General features: G+C 35.6%; 1 protein-coding gene across 2 annotated transcripts in view; it reads left to right on the top strand.

Annotated features, from left to right (window-relative positions):
- Positions 1–16,341: 16,341 nt before the first annotated feature.
- The window catches only part of LOC131037185 (uncharacterized), a 53,003-nt gene continuing 47,570 nt past the window's right edge, over positions 16,342–21,774 (top strand). The window contains exons 1-4 of one of the 2 annotated variants that reach the window (XM_059211180.1): positions 16,343–16,676; positions 16,891–16,948; positions 19,437–19,563; positions 19,679–19,765. In XM_059211180.1, coding sequence (XP_059067163.1) covers positions 19,681–19,765 — 85 coding nt within the window. In that variant the 5' untranslated portion in view covers positions 16,343–16,676; positions 16,891–16,948; positions 19,437–19,563; positions 19,679–19,680. Of the gene's footprint in view, positions 16,677–16,890; positions 16,949–19,436; positions 19,564–19,678; positions 19,766–21,774 lie in introns of both variants that reach the window. The other variant, XM_059211179.1, reaches the window with a different exon arrangement.

Raw genomic sequence — 21,774 nt, 5'->3', positions numbered from 1 at the left:
ACAACCTTGGAAACAAAGGAGGGCTTGTATGAGTGGTTAGTCATACCTTTTGGGCTAACCAATGCACCAAGCACATTCATGCATGCGGCTCATGAACGGACATTAAAAGAGTTTTTGGATAAGTTTGTTGTCATTTTCTTGGATGATATTCTAATTTTTAGTAAAACATTGGAGGAGCATATAATGTATATTTGTAGGGTTTCTAAAAAATTAAGAGAAGAAAGGTTATTGATTAACCTGAAGAAGTGCAGTTTTGTGAAGGAGTTGATGTAGCTCGGATTTGTCGTCTCATTAAATGGTCTAAAAATGGACTCAAAGAAAGTAAAGTCTTTCCTTAAATGGCCTACCCTAAGGAGTGCTATTGAGGTGATATCTTTTCATGACTTGGCTAGTTTTAATAGAAAGTTTATCTAAATTTTTAATAGTATTTGTAGACCCCTAACTGAAACAATGAGAAGGGATAGAAAAGAGTATAAGTGGGCTATAGGATCAACAAAGAGTTTTGATTATTTGAAAAGAAAAGTTATCGAGCAACTTGTTTTGGCACTTCTAGAGTTTAATAAGTTATTTCGAGTAGATTGTGTAGCTAGTGGCAATGCTATTACATATGCTTTGAGTCGGAGAGATAAACCCATTGCTTATTTTGGTGAAAAGTTGAATGATGCCAAGATAAAATATTTTGTTTATGATCATAATTTTTTTGCTATAGTTCAAGCATTGAATAATTGGAGACATTATCTTTTTCCAAATGAACTTGTTTTATTTATTGATCAGCAAGATTTATAGAATTTGAATAGTCAAGGAAAGTTGAATTAAAGGCATTTAAAATGAGTTGATTTTTTCCAAAGTTACACATTTGTTTTGAAGCACAATAGTGCAAAGTCTAACAAAGTTGCAAATTTTTTGAGTAGAAGGAAAAATTTGTTGGTAGAGATGTAGATCAAAGTTGTTGCGTTCTATGAACTCAAGAGCTTGTATTTGGTGGATCCTGATTTTGGAGAGGCTTGGAGAGGTTGTATGGAGCCCATTACTTTAGACATGACCATATGGTTGGATTTTATAATCCAAGATGGCATTTTATTTAGAGGAATCCAGTTGTGCATTCCAAATAGTTCCATGAGGGGGGACTTGATTAAGGAGAAGCATCATGGAGGGTTGGTTGGACACTTTGGTCGAGATAAGACTACTCTTATTAGCGAGCATTATTATTGGCCACAGTTATAGAAAGATGTTAAGAAGTCTATGCACATTGTAGAGTATGTTAGATGGAAAAGGGAACTAGACAGAATAGAGGGCTTTATCAGTCATTGCCTATACTAGAGAGGGCATGGGAGGATAATAGTATGGATTTTCTTGGTTTACTAAGTACTCAAAGAGGGCATGATTCCACTTTTGTGGTGGTGGATAGATTCTTGAAGATGACACATTGCATTCCTTGTAAGAAGACTAATGATGTTGTTCACATGGCAAAGTTATTCTTTAGAGAGGTGGTGAGACTACATGGTCTACCAAAGACTATAGTTTTGGATCAAGATACCAAGTTTATTGGGTACTTTTGGAGGACAATGTGGAAAAATTTGAAGATAGATTTGAAGTTCAATTAAGCACATCATCCATAGATTGATAGGCAGTTGAATTGGTGAATAGAAGTTTAGGTAATTTGTTGAGATTCTTAGTAAGAGATAAACCCAAGGGGTGGGATTTGATATTTTTCCATAGGTAAAGTTTTCATACAATATTTTTGTCAATAGGAGCACTAGTAAATTACCATTCCAGATTGTATATGGAAGTAGTCCTAGAAATGCTTTAGAGTTAAGAAAGATGGACAAAGGAGAAAAGAGTTGTGCTAAAGCTAAAGACTTTGCAAAGCACTTGAAGAATTTGCATGAAGAAGTGAGAAAGAACATTAATAAGATGAATACTCAATACAAGTCTAAGGTAGATCATAGAAGGAGACATAAGAAATTTTAGATTGGAGATGAAGTCGGGATTCATTTGAGAAAAAAGAGGTTTCCAATGGGAACATATAATAAGTTGAAGATGAAGAAATTTGGGCCATGCAGAATGTTGAAGAAACATGATTTAGGAAATACTTATGAGATAGAGTTTCCAATTAGACTTAACATTTCACACATGTTTAATATTTTAGATTTGATAGAGTATCAGGAAGGAACTATTGAAGATGAAATAGCAGAAGTACAGTGGAATATTCTAGCACCTACTTCAAATAAGGAGGAGATAGAAGACATCTTGGATAGTTGTGTGGGTAGAAGCACACAGAACGCGCATTATGAAGGGTACCTAGTTAAATGGAAATAAAGACCTATTGAAGTTTCATCATGGCTATCCAAGGCAGAGGTTGACCATCTTGGTTTTCCTCAGAACACCTGAGATGTGACAAGGTCACTTCTCAAACTACCTCAGGTGTTTGATGCAAGAGCATCCAAGGTGTAAGAGCAATCTTGCATCACCCAAAAATATTGTTTAGCTTGTTAATAAGGGCTAATAATGATAGGGTTACTATTTTTGGCAAGGTTACTATTTTTAGTAAGTTATCAGTTTTGCATGAAATCTTACACAGACCTCCTTAAAGTTGAAATGAGGCCAATGGTGAAGGAAATATCCCAATATCTTGTGGCATTCAAGAGATATTCAATTTTTTAGGGAAATTTCTACAATAAAACTTCAAATGCATTTTTGAGGCCTTAGAGGCTCCATATGGGCTCAAAAGTTGATGGGAGTGATGCACACTTCATTGATGCATGTATCCTCAAAAGGTTTCCAACGATGTATGATGATTGAAGATCTAACAGTCGATTTGAAACTTATGGTTCGTAGAGCTTCATGTACCATAAATTTAATAAAATATTTTCATAAGCTGAAAGTTGGTCGGTTAGGGTTTTGGTGCCTAAAAATAGGGGATTCAACTTTTTAGAACATTATACAACAATTATACATTCCAGATAAAGAAGGCGAACATGGTTTATAGGAAGATATTTCCGGTAGTGAAGATTGTGGCTCTGGCTTGTAGATTATTGTAATGAGAAATCCCGTGTGGCTGTAACAAGTTATTTTTTGAATGTTGTAATTTCCTTTCCTTGAGATAATAGAAATCTAGTGTTTCCTTTCTTGCATTTTCTGTTTATTTCATATGTTCAATCAAGAGCATTATGCTCTTATATAATAGATGAAAAAAATAGAGGAAAACAAATGGTCACCTATAGAGAAATTGAAAAGACTACTATCTTGGCCCTTAGAGCAGAATCAAACAATGCAAATGTCATTCTTAATGACTGGGTGTTATTGACAAATAAACTTGTTGTTCAACAACAAGTGCTGACAGCTAGAGGGGAGCTTTATGCTATGTATGACAGAATGACACATATAATAGGTAGGGATGTGTTAGAATTTCTAGCACAAAGATGGCAGGAGCTTATAGATGAACTCAAAAAGAAGGATCTGCATTCTCTATACAACTATCATGCAACTATCAAAAGGGGAAATAAGTATATATAGCTAGTAAGAAGTTAGTAGCTTAAATGGACGACTCTTCTCTTTCAACCACCATTTATTTTATGGCTAGTACTTGATTGGAGAGGCGAAGAATAATACAGTGATAAAGCTGAGAAGCCTAGATGGTGAGGGATTGGTAGAGCCAACAGGTTCTACTCAAACTTCACGACATAGTATTTGGGTGTAGCAACTCATTCTGATTTTAGGGAAATGACATTGATGAGAAATAGGTTACTTATGCTTGCTTTGGAACAAGCAGGAGATTAAGTTGGGGGGGATGATGAGCTTATATTTTGTATATTTTCATAGCTTTCCATCAGACTTTAGTTAAGTTCTTATGTCATATATGTTGTAGATTTTTGCCATACTTGACTCTTTGCATTGCCAAAACCTCATATGAACACATTAATATGTTTATTTAAATGGACGATGATATAATATAAATATAATTATAATTATATGTGTGATGTTATGATATTGGATAGTTGGTATGATTTGTGATGTTTTGTATACTAGTTTGTTATGTAGTGGTCCGGTCAAGCTGACTGAAGATGTTCCTATAGCCAATACTCTATATCTTCTTATAGAAAAGGCATAATTTAGTCTGAACTAGTCAACAAATGACCTAATCAGTTGAGTTGTTGGAAGAATGTTGCTCACCTTTGGACTTCTTCAATGACATGATCAACCACATGTAGAAGTGTCAATGATTTGTTATGTTGTTGGAAGTGGATATTATACTCTGATATGGTTATGAGTTTTAGTCCTATTAGGACTCTTAGATGTTTTATGCTTCTCTTACTTGCAAATATAATCTCTTCCTATATCAGAGGAATGAGTCCTAGTTAGTTATAGATTGAGTCATCAAATTGAAGACTATATATGAGTTCAAATAGAACATGCAGAGGTTAATCCTATTAATATTATTAACATCTCCTTTTTTAATACACGTCTATAAAGAAGTAGCATGTATGGTTTTCAAGTATGAATGAAAATATATATTTTGGAGTAATTATTTGATTCTGTTGATTCTTTGAAGAGTGATTTACCCAAGGGATCCCACTTGAGAAAATGTAACTCGAAGTTTTGTTTATGCATTTCAATTATTAATCTTTAATTCATTGTTAGATTTCATGAAGTTGTAAGATTAGTAATTTAGATATAACTGTTATCTTGTAGTAACACTATTCCTTTCATTAAGATAGTAAGAGTTAGTTATATATGCTCTGATTATAATTAATTTTGTTGTCATTTTTTGTTTTCATTGTACTTGTTCCTTTTGCAATATTTCATTATCACTCATAGTAATCTCAAGCAGTTGATTTCCAGCATTTTTCTTTGCTGCAATTTTTCATGTTAACACGAGATAACAACCTAGGTGAAATCATAATGTGCACATACAGTGCAATCCCATTTCAATTTCTATGATCCCTAGGTTTGACAAGTTAAATGTAGCTTCTAGTCCGTGAAGGGTTGCTCAGGTTTGGATGCTTAATCCTTGAGTTGTGAAAAACTATTAGGTTTGCACCAAATCATAAGTGGAATTATTAAGCTATACACATCCTACTCAATTTTCAATATTAATATGCAATCTTGTATCACCCTTTAATGTGTACATCTCATTGTTGTGAATGAATTTGAGATTAAAATGAGGAGTAGAAGGGACTGTTTGCATAGCATGGAACCATGGTCTAACTAGGAATTACATGGATAGGTATGGGTAAGATCACGTGACTTACTTTAATAGGCAATGTAATTGTACCTAACAACTGTCTACCAACGTTATCAAAGTGACAAATACAAAGAGAATTTGTTTGAATGAGGGAGGTAACCACTTTGATCTTATGTAATAAGTCAATGCTACAAATATTAAGACTTGATATCTTACAATATTACCAATAAGGAGGACAATAATCATGAGGGGGTCATATTGATTTTGAACTTCTAAGGGGGGTAACTCATGTTGTGAGAACACACTATTTGTCATTGTTTTATACATGTGATCAAGAAAGCTTGCTACATCATTTGGTCTAGAAAAAGGTGAGGCAACTACCTTGTATAAGGCTTCTTGGAGCAACCCATAGCATGTATGTTAAGTTTGAATAAAATCCCAAAGGAAGATATTGGTTGGAGTAGCATGAAGTTGCTCAATAAGATCATAATCTTTACCACTATGTTGTGAAAGATGAGGGGGTGGAGGAAGGTGTTGGCATTTTGATGATGTTTTGATTGTCATTGATGGACACACACTTTCTTGATGTATGAGTTATGCTCAACCGGTAATTGTTCCAACCGATATTATGTATTATAGTCTTTTGACTATCGATGTTTTGCAGAAGATGTTTACCGATCACAAATTGACTGAAGACCTCAAGCGGTTCAAGGATCTCAAGCGGTACGAAGTAACAAAGTGATAGTTAACATTTTCTAGTCTTCATTTTTGACAACTGTCAATCGGTATATTTTATGAACCAGTATTACTCTGTGATGAGTTACCAACCAGTATTTCTATGATGAGTTATCATCCACCGACACTTTGGTGGTGATTTTGTGTTGTGTTACCAAATATGTCTAGATGCCCTGAACCTAGAAACTTGTAGTTTAATCCTATTGGACTAACATGAAATCGGTTTCCTTTATAAGGACATCATGTCTAGGGTTTGCATATGTGAGAGATGTATGAGAAGGTTATGTGCGATCTTTGCAGAGAAGATTAGGTCTGTGTGAAGAGTTAGAGTGTGGAGATATTGAAGATTGAAGTAATGCTGAAATGCATTAACAATGAGCTATCAAGGATTTAATCAAGCATATTGTGCTAGTATCTAGATCACTCACTTCTTGATTACTCACATCTTCGACAAGTCTGAAACCCTTAACCGAGTAGGCCTAGAAAAGCCTTTGTAAATCCTCTAACAAGGTGGTTCACAACTGTGGATCTGAAATCCTCTCAAAAGGTAGTCTTTAACAGGACTTATCTCCTAATAGAGATCTAGATTCCTAACAGGATCTATTCTGGCGAAGAACATTGTATGACCTTAACTGGTCTGGTTTCTATTCTGCAGATAGTTACTTGTGAGTTTTTTCTCACCGTGGTTTTTCCCATTTGGGTTTCCACGTCGAATATATTGTGTTATGGTGATTGTGCTCTTGTGGGTGAATGCTTTATTTTCTATTTGGTTTGCATTTATCTTAACCGGTTTATTAGTGAAACTGTTATACCGGTTATCTGCTAAACTATTTAAGAGTTTAAGTACAATATTTTTTGGTATACTAATTCACCCCCCTCTTAGTATTCATCAATTGGTATTAGAGCCAACCTTTATATAAGTCTAACCACTTGGAAGGAGATATGGGGGAATACACTATGAGGGAACTTACTCATCGTCTCACTCAAACTGAGAGAGCCTACGATGAACTCAAAGTCAAGTATAAAGCCTCTTTGGCCAATAGAAGAGAGCATGCTGAGAAACTAAAGGAACTTACTGAGTCAAAGGAGATACTTTCCAAATTCAATCAGAGTACTGCTAAGGTAGAGAAAAAGCTTGAATCGGCAAAACCGGTAAAGAATACCACTGGACTTGGTTTCTCTGGGTATGAGGAAGGTGAGACCTCTGGAACAAAAGCTGAAGCATCAAAGAAGAAACCAACATCCAAGGATAAAGGTAGGAAAAAGTTTAAACCTGTTTGCTTCAATTATCTCAAGGAAGGACATACTGCTAATGTGTGTAGAAGCAAGGCCTACAATAATTTTCCAAGTATTTTCTAAACAATAAGCCTAGATCCAATAGATTCAATCAAAACTGCTATGCATGCAACAAGTTTGGGCATAGAGCATTTGAATGCAAGTCTGTTTTGCACAACACTGGGAGATACCCCCCAAGGACTCAAGGAGTTATCCCGGAACCCTTTGTGAACCGGGATCCCAACCGGTATAATACCTATGACCATCGGTCAGGTGGCTATCAAGCGACAACTGGTTGGAGAGCAACCTGTTTGATCTGTCATGGTAGCGGTCACACTGATGCAACATGCAGAAGGAAGAATGGTAGTATGAATAATGGACCATGGAGAATACCTGGAATGGTATGTTATCATTGCAACAAACAGGGACACACTGCCAGAACCTGCAGAATGAGAAAGAACCTATCAGATGATATACCGATCACTCCAGAAGGGAAGATTGATGTTGAAACCATTCAAGCGGGAATGAATAAAACTTGGAAAAAGAAACCTGAAGAAGTGTCACAAGATGAACCAGTTTCTGCACCTAGTGTGGAAGTCTCTGAACTGGTAAACTGAGCTTCAAAAAAGCTTAGGGGGAGCATATCGGTGAAATATTTGAACCCTCGGTTTATATTGGTAAAGACCTTAACTGGTATACATTACTTGTCAATCGACAGAAGACTTGAAGTGGTAAAAGGCAAAATTAGGGTTTGTACCCTAATGGTGATGCATTTATTATGGTAGGTGAAAGATTGTTTAAAAGGGATTTTTGTCGTCATTTTCACTTATCTATTTTCGAGTGAAGAATTTTCAAGAGTAGAGCAACAAAGAGTGATTCGTCTAGTGATTCAAAGTGAATTCAAAAATCTTGCAGAGGAATCCAACGATCGTTTTCAATCTATTAGTGAAGAACACTAAGCGGTATTCAAGCAACCGAAGTGGTGTATTGTGGGAGACATTGCTAAACCCTAAATTTTAGTTTGTGAAGGTATTTCTAAAATTTCTTTCTTATCATGGCATCTACATCGTACTCTAGTTCTAGTGCACATGTAGATTCAGCTGAATTTATTCAAAAGAAGATGAAATACAATGCCCTATCTCAGATACCCATCGGAGTTATAATTGAGGAAGATATTTCAGGATATATTGATTGTAAATTAGAAGACCTAGGATCCCTGGTGATTCATTCCCAGCTAGGTCTGTTCTGTGGGGATGACAAGAAAATCAAACCTGAATATAGCATCCTAGAGAAGATGAAACTGCACAATGCGGTGTATTTTCTAGAAGAATTCACAGAAGATCACATTTGCATCATCCTTAGCAGAGTGCACGGTGATAAAATGTATCTCAAGTAGATGCATGACATCACACCATAAGTAATTCATGTCATCACCGGTTTCTGTAACATTGGAGAGGTGCCAACTCTAAGGAAGGTCACCAAGACTAAAATGACTAAGCTCATCGATTCTTTGAGTGACCAATGGGCGATGACCGTCGACACCATCAAAGATGATTTGGTGAAGTATGCTTGCATGGTGATTGGTTACCGGATATTCTATGCAAGAAAAATGAACTCTGTCCCTACTGTTGTAGTGAATGCCGCTTACCGGATGATTAAGGAAGGCACTACATTTGACTTATGTACTTGTTTGCAGAAGCAACTGCTATTGAACCTAAAGTCCATCAAATGGGACAATGCTCTAAGGTTCAGGTTTGGACAACTTTTGGTCGACCTATTCTTCTACTTTCAAGGCTATTTCCCTGGAGTAGGTGATGTTCAATGGTCTGCTGACCAACCAGTCTCCAAGCAAATTAGGGAAAGTCTTCAAGCAGTGGGAACCAGATATCCTGAGGTTCTTAATAAATATTTTGATGAATTCAATCGGAAAATGAGCCAGAGAATGAGGATATCTGGTGATATTGTGAAGAAATATGAAGATGACATCTGCTTCACAATAAGGATTGATGACTGCATAATGGAAGTAGTGGAACTAAGAAAGGAAGCAGTTGAACCAATGGGGTATGAAGTGATGTATGATATGTTGATTGGGTATGCCTTTACCCTACTTGCCTCACCATTAGATGCGAAGAAAAAGCGAACCGGTACCTACTTGGAGAGGGTAACACTGGTTGAAGAACCAAAACAGAAAAAGGATAAAGCAGTGCCATCAGTATCTGCAGCGGTTACCTCTGCCGGTCCAAAAGTGACCAAGTGGTCACCTGCTAAGAAGAAACCGAAGGTTATTCCTGCTAAAGTCTTTGAGAGGAAGCAGAAAACCAAAACCAGCTCACCGGAGTCAGAGGATACTGAACTGGAAATCCAACTGAAGAAGACAAGGCAAACAAGCAAGAAAGCCAAGTCTACCGGTAATGTTCCTGTAACCTCTGCACCGGTAAATATAGATATTTCCTCTTATAAGCCGATGGCACATTGTCAGAGGACTTTAAATAATATAAAGAGGAAAGTGCTTGATGATTTAAAAGAGTATTTTGATGATTTCACTGATAATGAGAAAGAAGAAGTAAAGCAGAAAGTTATCAAATATTTGTGTGTTAATGACCAATCGCCGTCTGAAATTAGATCGGTTACAATAGATTCTTTGTACAATTCTTTAGATAATAAATGGCACATTACCATTGAAAAGGAACAGGAAATAAGGGAGAGAGTCTTTGCACAATACTTTCCTAATGCCTCTAATTCTGAATTATTTGAGATAATGGATAAGAACAAAGGCCTCTTCTTCATGAGAAAAAGAAGACTTAGGCTACTCGAAGGTAAAGCTTCTGAAGTAGAGAAGGACACACATTTACATGCCAAAGCTACTGTCCGGTTACACCAAGTGTCTGAGGCCAATTTGAAGGCTAAACAAGCACCTGATCTAACATCAGGCAAACCAGATGAAGCATTTGATAGTGAAGGGGAAAGAGTGATAGAGCAAAATGATCCCATTGATGTGGATGCATTATATGTTGAGGATGTCACTCCAGACATAGAGAAGGAGAAACAAGACAAAGAAAAAGCATAGAAAGAGAAACAGGATAAGAAAAAAGCTGAAAAAGAGAAGCAGGACAAAGAACAAATGAAGAAAGAGCGAGCGGAAAAAGCAAAGAAAGAGGAAGACAAGAGGAAAGAGGAAGAGAAAAAGAAAGAGAAAGACACAAGGAAAGAGGAAGATAAAAAGAAAAAGGAGGAGAAGAGGAAACAAGAAGAAGAGAAGAGAAAAGAAGAGGAGAAGAGAAAAGAAGAGGAGAAGAAACAAGAAGAAGAGAAGAGAAAAGAAGAGGAGAAAAAGGAGGATGAAGAAAAGAAAAAGCAGGAAGAAGACAAGAAGAGGGAAGAATTGAAGAAGAAACAAGAAGAGGAGCAAAAGAAGAAAGAAGAGGAAAAGAAAAGAGCAGCAGAGGAGAAGGAAGCAGAGAAAACCAAACAAGCGGAGACTCCCAAGGCAACCGGTGGTCAAGCCAAACTAGTTGACACCACCAATCCGATTGACCTTCAATCAACAGATGAGTCCGAGCTGCTGTGAGGCATAAAAATGGCACAAGAAAGACTATAAGAGTTGAGGAAGAAGAAGTAAAGGGATGTCATACAGACTGCGGTTGATACCTTTACCAGTCTGATTCTCGGTACTAACCTCCCCAGTACCGATTCCTCTCTATCCAAGCTGAAACTTCTTTGTACTGTAGTGGAGGACCAGGTACAATGCTTGGAAGATGTTGTTGCAGCCACTGCCAAGAAGAACCATGAAAAGGAACTCAACACTGCCTTAGTCAAGAAACTGAATGAGCTCTGGCCACAACTTCTGAAGCAATAGAAGGATATTAAGGGTGCTATGGATGAGGGCAAATTACTGTTGAGTAAAATCTGCCAACCCCATCTATTTTGTGATGATGTGCTTGAGCAGAAAGATAAACTACAATCGGAGTTCCAGGCATACATCAACACCTTCAAGATGCAATATGATTCATTTACTACATATGGGCAAATAGTTCATCATTATCAGCCGCAGACTGCCATGGCGGAATCAGAAATCTACAACCGGATAAAAGATTTGAGGAGCTTCAACTGGTCTTATTACCCAGACTGCAAATTCTTCAGAAATGTTTTCTCAATCTGGAAGCCATCACGGTAACTCAAGAGATGAGTACCATTGATGCTATGGAAGAACTGGTATTCCAGATGCAGACAAAAAAGTGAGGTTGCTACCTCATTACTTGAGTCATGGACATTGGCCATGAAAACTTTTATGCAGGATTTTAAATCTGTTTTTGATAAGTTTTATTTCTTATTGTCATAAACATTTACTCTATTTTTATATATAAGGAAACAAGGGTTATTCTGCATTACTTTGTCATTGTTGGCAAAGGGGGAGTAGTATTTAATATTTTGGTGAATGTTACCATTTCATGTATACTTTCATGTTACCACTTTGAGGGAGTAGTATGCATTGTAATTTCTGCAAAAAGGATAGTGTATATGCTTAGGGGGAGTAATTTTGGTTATGGCATATTTTTTGTTGTAAAAACACTTAGATGTCAAAATTTTCATAAGTGTTGCCATCAATGCCAAAGGGGGAGATTGTTGGCATTTTGATGATGTTTTGATTGTCATTGATGGACACACACTTTTTTGATGTATGAGTTATGCTCAACCGGTAATTGTTCCAACCGGTATTATGTATTATAGTCTTTAGACTATTGGTGTTTTGCAGAAGATGTTTACCGGTCACAAATTGACTAAAGACCTCAAGCGGTTCGAGGATGTCAAGTGATACGAAGGAACAAAGCGGTAGTTAACATTTTCCAGTCTTCATTTTTGACAACCGATAATCAGTATATTGTATGAACCAGTATTACTCTATGATGAGTTACCAACCGGTATTTCTATGATGAGTTATCATCCACCAACACTTTGGCAGTGATTTTGTGTCGTGTTACCAAATGTGTCTAGATGCACTGAACCTAGGAACTTGTAGTTTAATCCTATTGGACCGAAATGAAATCAGTTTCCTTTATAAGGACATCATGTCTAGGGTTTGCATATGTGAGAGATGTATTATGTATGAGAAGGTTATGTGCAATCTTTGTAGAGAAGATTAGGTTTGTGTGAAGAGTTAGAGTGTGGAGATATTGAAGACTGCAGTAATGTTGAAATGCATTAACAATGAGCTATCAAGGATCTAACCAAGCATACTGTGCTAGTATCTAGATCACTCACTTCTTGATTACTCACATCTTCGACAAGTCTGAAACCCTTAACAGGACTTATCTCCTAACAGAGATCTAGATTCCTAACAGGATCTATTCTGGCGAAGAACATTGTATGACCTTAATCGGTTTGGTTTCTATTCTGCAGATAGTTACTTGTGAGTTTCTGCTTACCGTGGTTTTTCCCATTTGGGTTTCCACATCAAATATCTTGTGTTATGGTGATTGTGCTCTTGTGGGTGAATGCTTTATTTGCTATTTGGTTTGCATTTATCTTAATCATTTTATTAGTGAATCTGTTACACCGGTTATCTACTAAACTGTTTAAGAGTTTAAGTACAGTATTTTTTGGTATACTAATTCACCCTCCCTCTTAGTATTCATCAAAAGGAAAGGTTGGGTAGGAATAACATTAGATTCTTTCTTTTTGTTTCAAGCGTTATATGTGTGAGCTACTACATGATAATTGGGTTGTTTAACATTTTCACAAACAAGCATATGTTTCTTTTAATGCTGAGGGGCATCTTGACGAAGGTGGACAACAATTTTTGGCTTCATTTCATTGAATTGATTTGATTAGGTAATATATCCATAAAAGCTTCACATCTTTAGGATAGAGAGAATTAGAAAAGTTTCTAGTGATATCCTACTCTTGCACCAAAATTTCCTCATAAATAGGATTAATTGTGGGAGAGGGACAAGCATGATTCATCAAAACTTCATCTCTAGAAGGGATGCCATTAAAGTGAATGGTAGGCAAATTATCATGAAGAGAAGTATTAATGAGATTCATCCTCTTTCACTTAAATATCCTCATGGGCGGGACCAATTTTGGGAGAAGGGACGAGCATGATTCATCAATGCTCCATCTTTATAGGGGAGAGCATTGAGAAAGGTGCTAGTATGATCATCTTCTTGCCTCAAAATGTCCTTATGCATGAGAGGATCTTTAGGAGAGGGATGGGGGGTCATAAGCTAAAAAAGTATCACATCCATGAAATAACCTCATTGTAAAAGAAAATTAACTGGTCATACTTAAGCACACAATGATATTTTCAAATAAAATTATGCAATTGACAATGATATAATTAACCAAATGATAGAGAATTTTTCATAAAAAAAAATGTGATTAATTAACCAATGCAAGCACATAAGCAATAGTTTTAGAAATGAATGCACCTAAATCTAAAAAATCATGAAATTAATTAGATCTAAAAATAAAAATAAGAAAATATGCAAGTGCAAGACATGTTGAGTTCACCAAAATGTAATATAGTGGAAAGGGGGTTCACTAGTCTAAACATGCAAACTAGGAATCAAAGACAATCCCATCAATTACATTGGAGAACAACCAATTAGGCCCTACTTTAGACCCTTGGAAGAGTTGGACACTTGTAGTTTTGATTGTTCTCTTTTGATTTGATCAAATTAGTATTGAAAATGCAAGAACTAGGCTAAATGATTCAAATTTGATAATAATCAACATAAACAAATAGACATAGAAGTACAAATCAACTAAAAAGTACAAATTTAGAAATTATATGTAGAGAGGAACTTGTATCTGTAATCTAAGCTCAAAATAGTTGTACACTGGGGCTAGACACCCTAGTCTTGATACGTGTACAAGTGCAAAACAAGGATAAAAGTAGCCTCAAGAGCCTTTGAACTGCTTTTGGTCAAATTTTAGGTCAAAACACCTAGACTATGGTGCTAAGTGCCCTTGTCTTTAGGACAATGGCACTTGTTGTCATTGTCTTTAGGACAATGGCGCTTGTTGTCATTGTCCAGGGCTTTTCTAAAAAAAAATTCCTAAGCATTTCTATTTTCGAGTCCCAAGTGCTTCTGTACCTTCAAACTTTGATTGAGACCTATTTTCGAACTTGCAACAAGGAGGAGAAGGTGGCATTGGATGTATAGGGGCTTGCCTAATTCAAACCCTAGGTAGGTGTTAACCTCCATTACATCAATGATGATTAGAAAGAGATCTTACCCTTGTAGAATAGAGGCTAAATTTACAATGAAATGTCTGAATTGAAATATTAAAATGAAATGATTATACCTTTGATTGATGATGCAGTGACCTTAAGATAAGTCCTCCGAGTGTTGATACAATAACATGCTAAATCATAACAACATCCATCATGAAAACATGCTTGAAGATAGATTATTGTAGCTTGATACTCCTTGTACTCATATCTGCTCTTGATAGAAGAATATTTTTCTCCTGAAATGAAACTTGTGTATATGAGATGCGATAATGAATTATAGGTGATGTGTTCTATAGGGTTCTCAAGGTATTTTTGTATTTTGGCCAACTTAGAATGGTCATAGCTGAATATCAAGACTAGATCTAATAATGTTAATGCCAAAACACTACTCTCCCAAAATTTCAGACAAAAAGTGTCATATTATAGTGCCAATCCCCATAGTCTTAACAAAATAAGCCCCAATTTTTAGGGAAGTGATATAATAGAGCTCTAATATTAAATCTGAAATTTATATTAAGATTGACGATATTTAAGTGGGAAATAAAGTGCATCGATATTTAGGTGGGAAATAAATTGCATTAAAATTTAAAATAAGATAGAACCCTAAATAAGCTTGAAATGGCATAGGAGAAGGCACACTAAATCAAGGGCCCACTGAGGAGTGTGAAATTGTAAGGGGTTACAATTTATGACACTATAACTTATTTCATTGTATCTTACATGTACACTAAAGTAAGGTCGAATATAGAGATGAAAAGCGCACACTCAACACTATTCCCTTTCATTTCAATTCACTTAAAAAACCCCATTAAACAAGCACGATTTCAATTATTTTTAACCATTTAGAGACCCAATTGCTCTAAAATTTTCATCCCATATCAAAATGAGACCCTTTCCACATTTGTATGTTGTCCCTTTCTTGCCCTCATCCATCCATGTGATCTTGGACTCTAGCACGTTGCACTCCTATCCTCCAAATAAGATTATGTGCACTTATGCCCCCTAAATTCATAATAAAAATTTCCACCCAAACACTAACTTTTTCACTTCCAAAAACCCTAATCGACTTCCAATAATTAAAGAGAGTAGGATCCACTTCTAAAAAAAGACTTCAATTGGCTAATGCACATAAGAGGAAAATAAGAGAGAACCAATGCACACACTGTAGCACTTAGTGCATTCAAGTGAACACTAACTCACATAGGCAACAACAATCTCATATAACATGATCTCCATTACTAGACCACCATTGCTATAACACCAAACATCCTCCTATGATTAAAAGCTTTTAACACATTATCTAAACTTTCCCCAAATATGCCACATTGACCATTTCATCCAAGAATAGAGATTTTAGTGTAGCTATAGGTGCAAAGGGCATAATCAAAGTTTACATGTTCTTTTCAAAATTTATAGAGGATGACATGCTACTATACAAGAGTCTAGTGTGTAAGTTAGATGCCAACATGATTGTACATTAGTACGAGGATTGGATAGTATTATGATCAAACAAACAATATTGTGAGCAAATAGTTAGAATTGTGTTCGACATGATAGTATTGCCATAGTCCATTCCCTATTAACAAAAAAACTAGAATGAAAAATAAAACTGAAATTGAACAATTTTATTCCTCTGCAAACCTCCTCCATCTATTTATATCTAAAATAACCATATTATCATTGTAAATATACCTCTTTTTTCTTTTTTCTTTCCCTTCACATTTTCTTTCCTTTTTTAATCATAGAACTCTCGATTCATGATTCAATCTTAAAATCTGATATATACTTTAAATGTTTTAATATTTTTAATTATAAATTTTAAACCAAAAAAGAACAAATTTAGTAAGTAAATTAGTGAATCACATTGAATCTATTTCTATTTTACACACGAGAGCCCCACTTTATGTACTTCCTCCCAGCAGGACTTAGTTTGTGGTTCAGTCGACTATTTTCAATAGCGTCAAATATCTTCTTTCCTCTTTGGCTGCAATTTTTTAATTTTTGGGGTAGCATGCTTCCCTGGAAATATTTAGGCAACTACTTTCGGATTCCCACGTTATAGAACATTATAAACAAACAATTGCGAAGCAAAAGCAAATCTCACCGCAGCAGAATTACATAAGAGAGTGAAAAATGTCTTTGACAGGTCTTAAAATGTGTGAAGAGGTATGGCTCACATGCCTCACGCATGCCCTCTCTACCGAAACAGAGGAGGTCATGGGCCTTTTGTTCGGAGACATCGAGGTATTTCGATCATTTTCTTTTCTCTGTACATTGCTTTTTTGTGGGAAGTTTTCACGATTCAGAACGACCCTTGTCAATGAATTTTGCAACACAGCATGAAATATGGAGGAAGGAAAGTCAAAACTAAATCAGTTTTAATAGTCATTCATTTCAACATGCTAATTTGTAAAAATGCTCTTTATACTTTCTGAATGTAAGTGTTTTGTGTTGGTAGGTGAGTTAAGTTATCGGCTCAAACCTCATTGGGGTGCTGAGCAAGCTGGCAAATATTGGTTTTCAACTAGACCTTTTAAAACATTCCCTTTTTGAGGTTTAATTCAATTCGATCAGGGTTGCAGATTGGGTTTCGGCTAGTCCTTACGAAATCGTCAGCTCGTTGAAGTTCTAGTTTAATTTTGCTAGTTCTGCACATAAGCTGGCTAGGCTTGATCATATATACTTCCAACATTATCTACCAACCATGTTTATCAAAAGGGTCTGGATAGATGGTTGAAGAAATTGGGGTCTCTGTAATGGTCTGACATGTGGATAGCTGTGATGATCTTACATCAATAAGCTTGAACAATCGAAAATTCAGTCTCTAGAACAATAAAGCTATACTGTAATCTTAATGAATAAAGACGAGGAATTTGGCCATAGATTTCATTATAACTACTTCTAAGTGAAATACACTCTGAATTATAACTCTTGATATGCATTTAGCGGAGTCATCAGCATGTGGATGGCTAATGGTATGACGACACATATATACAGAGATCTTCTGTTACAGCTGAAAGCTCCATGTGTCGTAGATGGAAGAAATACAATAACAATATTTAGAATAACTAATCAGTTTAAAACCTTAATCTGTCCAGATGACAATAGAGTATTGAATCATCCTGCATAAAAATGGTAAAATAATTCATTTACACTTTAAAGGTACTATTTGTGATAAGATTCCATATTTCCCAACTATTATTCAAACAAAATTTTAGCATTTTTATTTGTTATTAATAGACTCGCAATCTTGAAAACTACAAAAAATATTAATAACAAGAAACTAGAGCAGCACTACCTCGTAGAATAGTTAGTGTAGCAATCATAAATGTGAGTTATATATATTCATAGTATAAAGACACATTGACTTAGGAATTAAGTGCACAGAATTAAAACAGAACAGCGTGCTTTACAAAACTAAGTAATAAGGATGGGTACATTCATAAACCTTTTACGTTAAGTTTAGCTGACAATTGGTTGGTTGTATGTCTCACTTTATGTAGTTACCCATTTCATTTTCTTATTTACTTGGAGAATAACACAGAAAGATTTGTCTAATTCTCCAAGTTTGTCTCTTGTCTTTGCTTCCTTTACTTTCACTACCCACATAAGGTAACGAAATCAGTAGCAACATCTGAAGAAATGAAAAATATTACTAATCCAAACTAGAGCATTCCATCTCCTGCATTAGGTAACTAGTCACAGAAGTAAAATGATATCAGTAATAGCACCAAACCCATAGTTGATGTCAACACTGGAACCGATTTTACTACTCAGTTGATGCCTATATCTTCTTGCATCTGTTGGCACATGAGGCCCTAGATGCTAGATCTCCTCAGGCTCAACTTCATACCCCTATGTTGTGGGCAGGAGCCAGGAGCCTTCCATGTGGCATGAGGGATTTCCTTCTGTGGTGAAGGGCAGCACCCTGTGGGGCTACGACTGACTGTTGCTTCCTGATGCAGCTCATCTGTAGCTGACAGAAGATGAAGAGCCCAACTAGACAGCAATCATTCATCTTTGATAATTGGTCTTTTGCCTTATATATCATTAACTAGATAGTTATGGTCATAGAAGAGATACATAAAGGAGGGAGCAATTGGTGACCTCCTTCAACAGAATGTCATGTATGGAATGTTCAGATTATTAAAATTTGTTTACTGTTCTATATAATTCTTTTGAATGTTTGGATGAATATTGTTTTGTTTCTAATTCTTATTTTTAATTCATTTCCATGTACAACAGATCCAAATTCTAGCTATTTAGAGTGTTGGTCACTGAATATCTTTTGGGATCTTAGATTGAAAAACTAAGAACTAAATCACATAAACTACAAAGTGAAACTTGTAATTTGTTCTGAACAGAAATCTGTAACGTATGTAGCTTAAAATTTGTAGTTTTATGTTTACTTGGACATGAAATCAGGCATACTTACACATATATGGGCAACACTAACCTAGTAAATGAAATTTTAAATCGAGGCAATCAGCTAAAGCATTGGAAATTTATTTTATAACTGAATGCTCATAGAGATCGTTTTCTAAAATCTGAAAAAGTAGACACTTTTTTAGATCCAAAATACTAGTGTGGCCTAATTGATGTTAAAATTCATCTTATCTAGTTGTTTGAACTGCTCAAAGCTAATTGGAAAATCGCATAATGGCTTATATGTTGGGTTAGTGCATCAAGAAGCTTAAGCTTATGAAAGCACAATTGTGGTTGGGATTGGGGGTTAGTAAGTTCCCTTTCTCAAATGCTTTGTTAAATTTGATTAGTATTTTGAATCTGCAGAGTGTAATTTCGAGTAGCAGTTGTTTTACATTCTCAAAGCAAATTGGAATATTACATTATTGTGTATTGTTGTTATTTGGATTGAGATACTGGGAAGCTTAAGCATTTAGAAATGTGGAAGGCAAGTTTTAGATGAGATTAGGTTGTAGTCTCTAGAGTCTAGACACGGGATTGAGAGTGAGGTGTCCCTGACATTTAATTGTGGTGCTGCAGTATTTGAGCAATGGGAGTGCCACTGCACTTGTTTGGGGTGCAGCTCCTCAGACCCGTTCTGACCGCCGGAAGGACCGTGTTGAGACAAATCCTGAGCAGTTAGCAACAGCATCTGCCCAAGCTGAGATATCCATTTTTAAAGCTTATCTATGCCATTGCATTTGAATTTCACATGTCATCTTTTTGCTTAAATATGCAATATGTGTTTCTATTGCCATTGTTTATCTTAACTTTATAGCACAAAATGTCAACTGCAATGGGAAGAACAACCAGAGTGATTGGGTGGTACCATTCACATCCTCACATTACTGTTCTTCCTTCACATGTTGGTAAGAGCGACAAGCCTTGGAGTTTCCACTCTAAATCATATTCTGAAATGTCCCAAATTTCATGCTTTTACATTGTATTCATAAAATTTTGAGAAGGAAAATAGCTTGATGCTGTACTTATGAGTGTTCCTCATTAGGATTTGAGTGGTCATATAATCAGCTGAATGGTATAATCTTGAAAATATTAATACTAGAAGCATCATTAATTTGCTATTAGGCAGTGAAACTTCGAAGAGGAAGAAAATGCTACATAGTTTTGAGATGAATTCCACTGGTTCAAAGACCTTTTATGCAATGTATACTACTATACAGCATAAAATATTGAATAAAATGCTTTTTAATTTTAAATTTGCATCCTTCAGCAATATGTACTATAGAACCTCCAGACTTAATAGTTTTCATGATTACTATTAGAGAGTTCATAATGGTCCATGTACTTGCCATATCTTGACTATCTTTATTTTGGCTTACTACAAACTAGCTTTCCTTACTTGGAGGGAAAAAAAAAAGAAAACTGATAGCCGGAGTATTTGTATGAATGCATCCATACTTGGACACTGAAGAAAATTTTGATTGAGCTAGCATTGTGCTTGGTCTAAACTACCCCTGTAGGGAAAGCATATATGGCTCTTCCACTCCTTCCATAGACAACATGCTACGGTTGTTGATCTTGATGCTATTTGTTGTTACCATTGCCTTTTTAATTTTTGAGTTTTTGGAGGTCACCCTTAAGTGAGCACACACATTTTTCTACCAATCATGAAAAGAAAGATATTCTAGCTTGTTCTTCAAAACCTGTTGCCTCCAAAGAGTAATAATTTAGTGTATGTGCACAAAGTACAACTCATCACATAATACATCTCTTATACTCGGTTAGCACAACCTCTATGAGTTTGCATTCTAGGAGTCGTCAAATTTTTAAGCTCAGAAATATCTAACAAGCAAAAACTGTATCTCCTAGTTAGGATTTTCTGTTGCATTCTATATTAAGGGATTGCTTCAACATGCCAATTTTGCACCATAAACATATATTTCATGGAGTGTGATCTGAAATGTTGATGCAACAAAATACTTACACAGTTATTTCCAGAAGCATACTAACTCATTTATGGAAACATCATGTCTACTGTATATTTCACAATATGTTTGTATTCTTAATTTATTTGTACTGCTTACATTATAATTCTTCTATGGATGCATACAATGTCACTTCAAGGGGAGTAACTAGTTTGGTCACTTAACCAGCATGAATTTTCTCATGTACGATGGATACACACGGGATATATATTATATTTGTGCATGCATACTTATAAGCATATGTTTATATTCACATTATGATTTCTTATTACATTTTTTTTTTACAATTCGTATCCGCCATGCCAAATGCTTAATCATCATAATGAGAACAAGGCACTGCAACTCCTGAATTTTCTTCAAGAATTGAATTTTTTGAACTTAAATATATATGGTATGTTTAATCATGTAAATTGGCCGTAGCCATAAGTGTAATAGGATATGCCAATGGATCAGCAAAATGCAAAGTTTTTTCTGAATCAAAATAATACTAGCTCATTTGTGACTGACAAATCATACGATTCACCTCCTTTGCTTAATTTTTAAAAAAAATTATGTTATGATATAATTCTTGGTTTTATCAAAGTGTAACATTAAAATCTATGGGTTGCAATCTTCTGGTCTGCATGTATAAACAACTTTGTTACACAAAGGAGATTAACATTGTATGCATTTTCACATTCATTCTTAGAGTTGCCATGGTACAATTACGAGCACTAGTATACCAATTACAAAATCTAATTATGCAGGAGTATGTGGGTGTTTTGGTTCACATGCATACACAAATATCTAAATTTTAAATGAATACGATTAGTTAGCAGTCATACCATGAGTCATGTCAACAAGGACAACTCTATCCTTATATCTTTTTTAATTTTTCGATCTTCAAGCTGTGCATGGCGCATGCTAGAGTTAAACTTTTATCCAACACCAGA

This window comes from Cryptomeria japonica, chromosome 9, assembly GCF_030272615.1.
Source record: "Cryptomeria japonica chromosome 9, Sugi_1.0, whole genome shotgun sequence".
NCBI lineage: Eukaryota > Viridiplantae > Streptophyta > Pinopsida > Cupressales > Cupressaceae > Cryptomeria > Cryptomeria japonica.
This window is presented reverse-complemented; position numbering and strand designations above follow the sequence as displayed.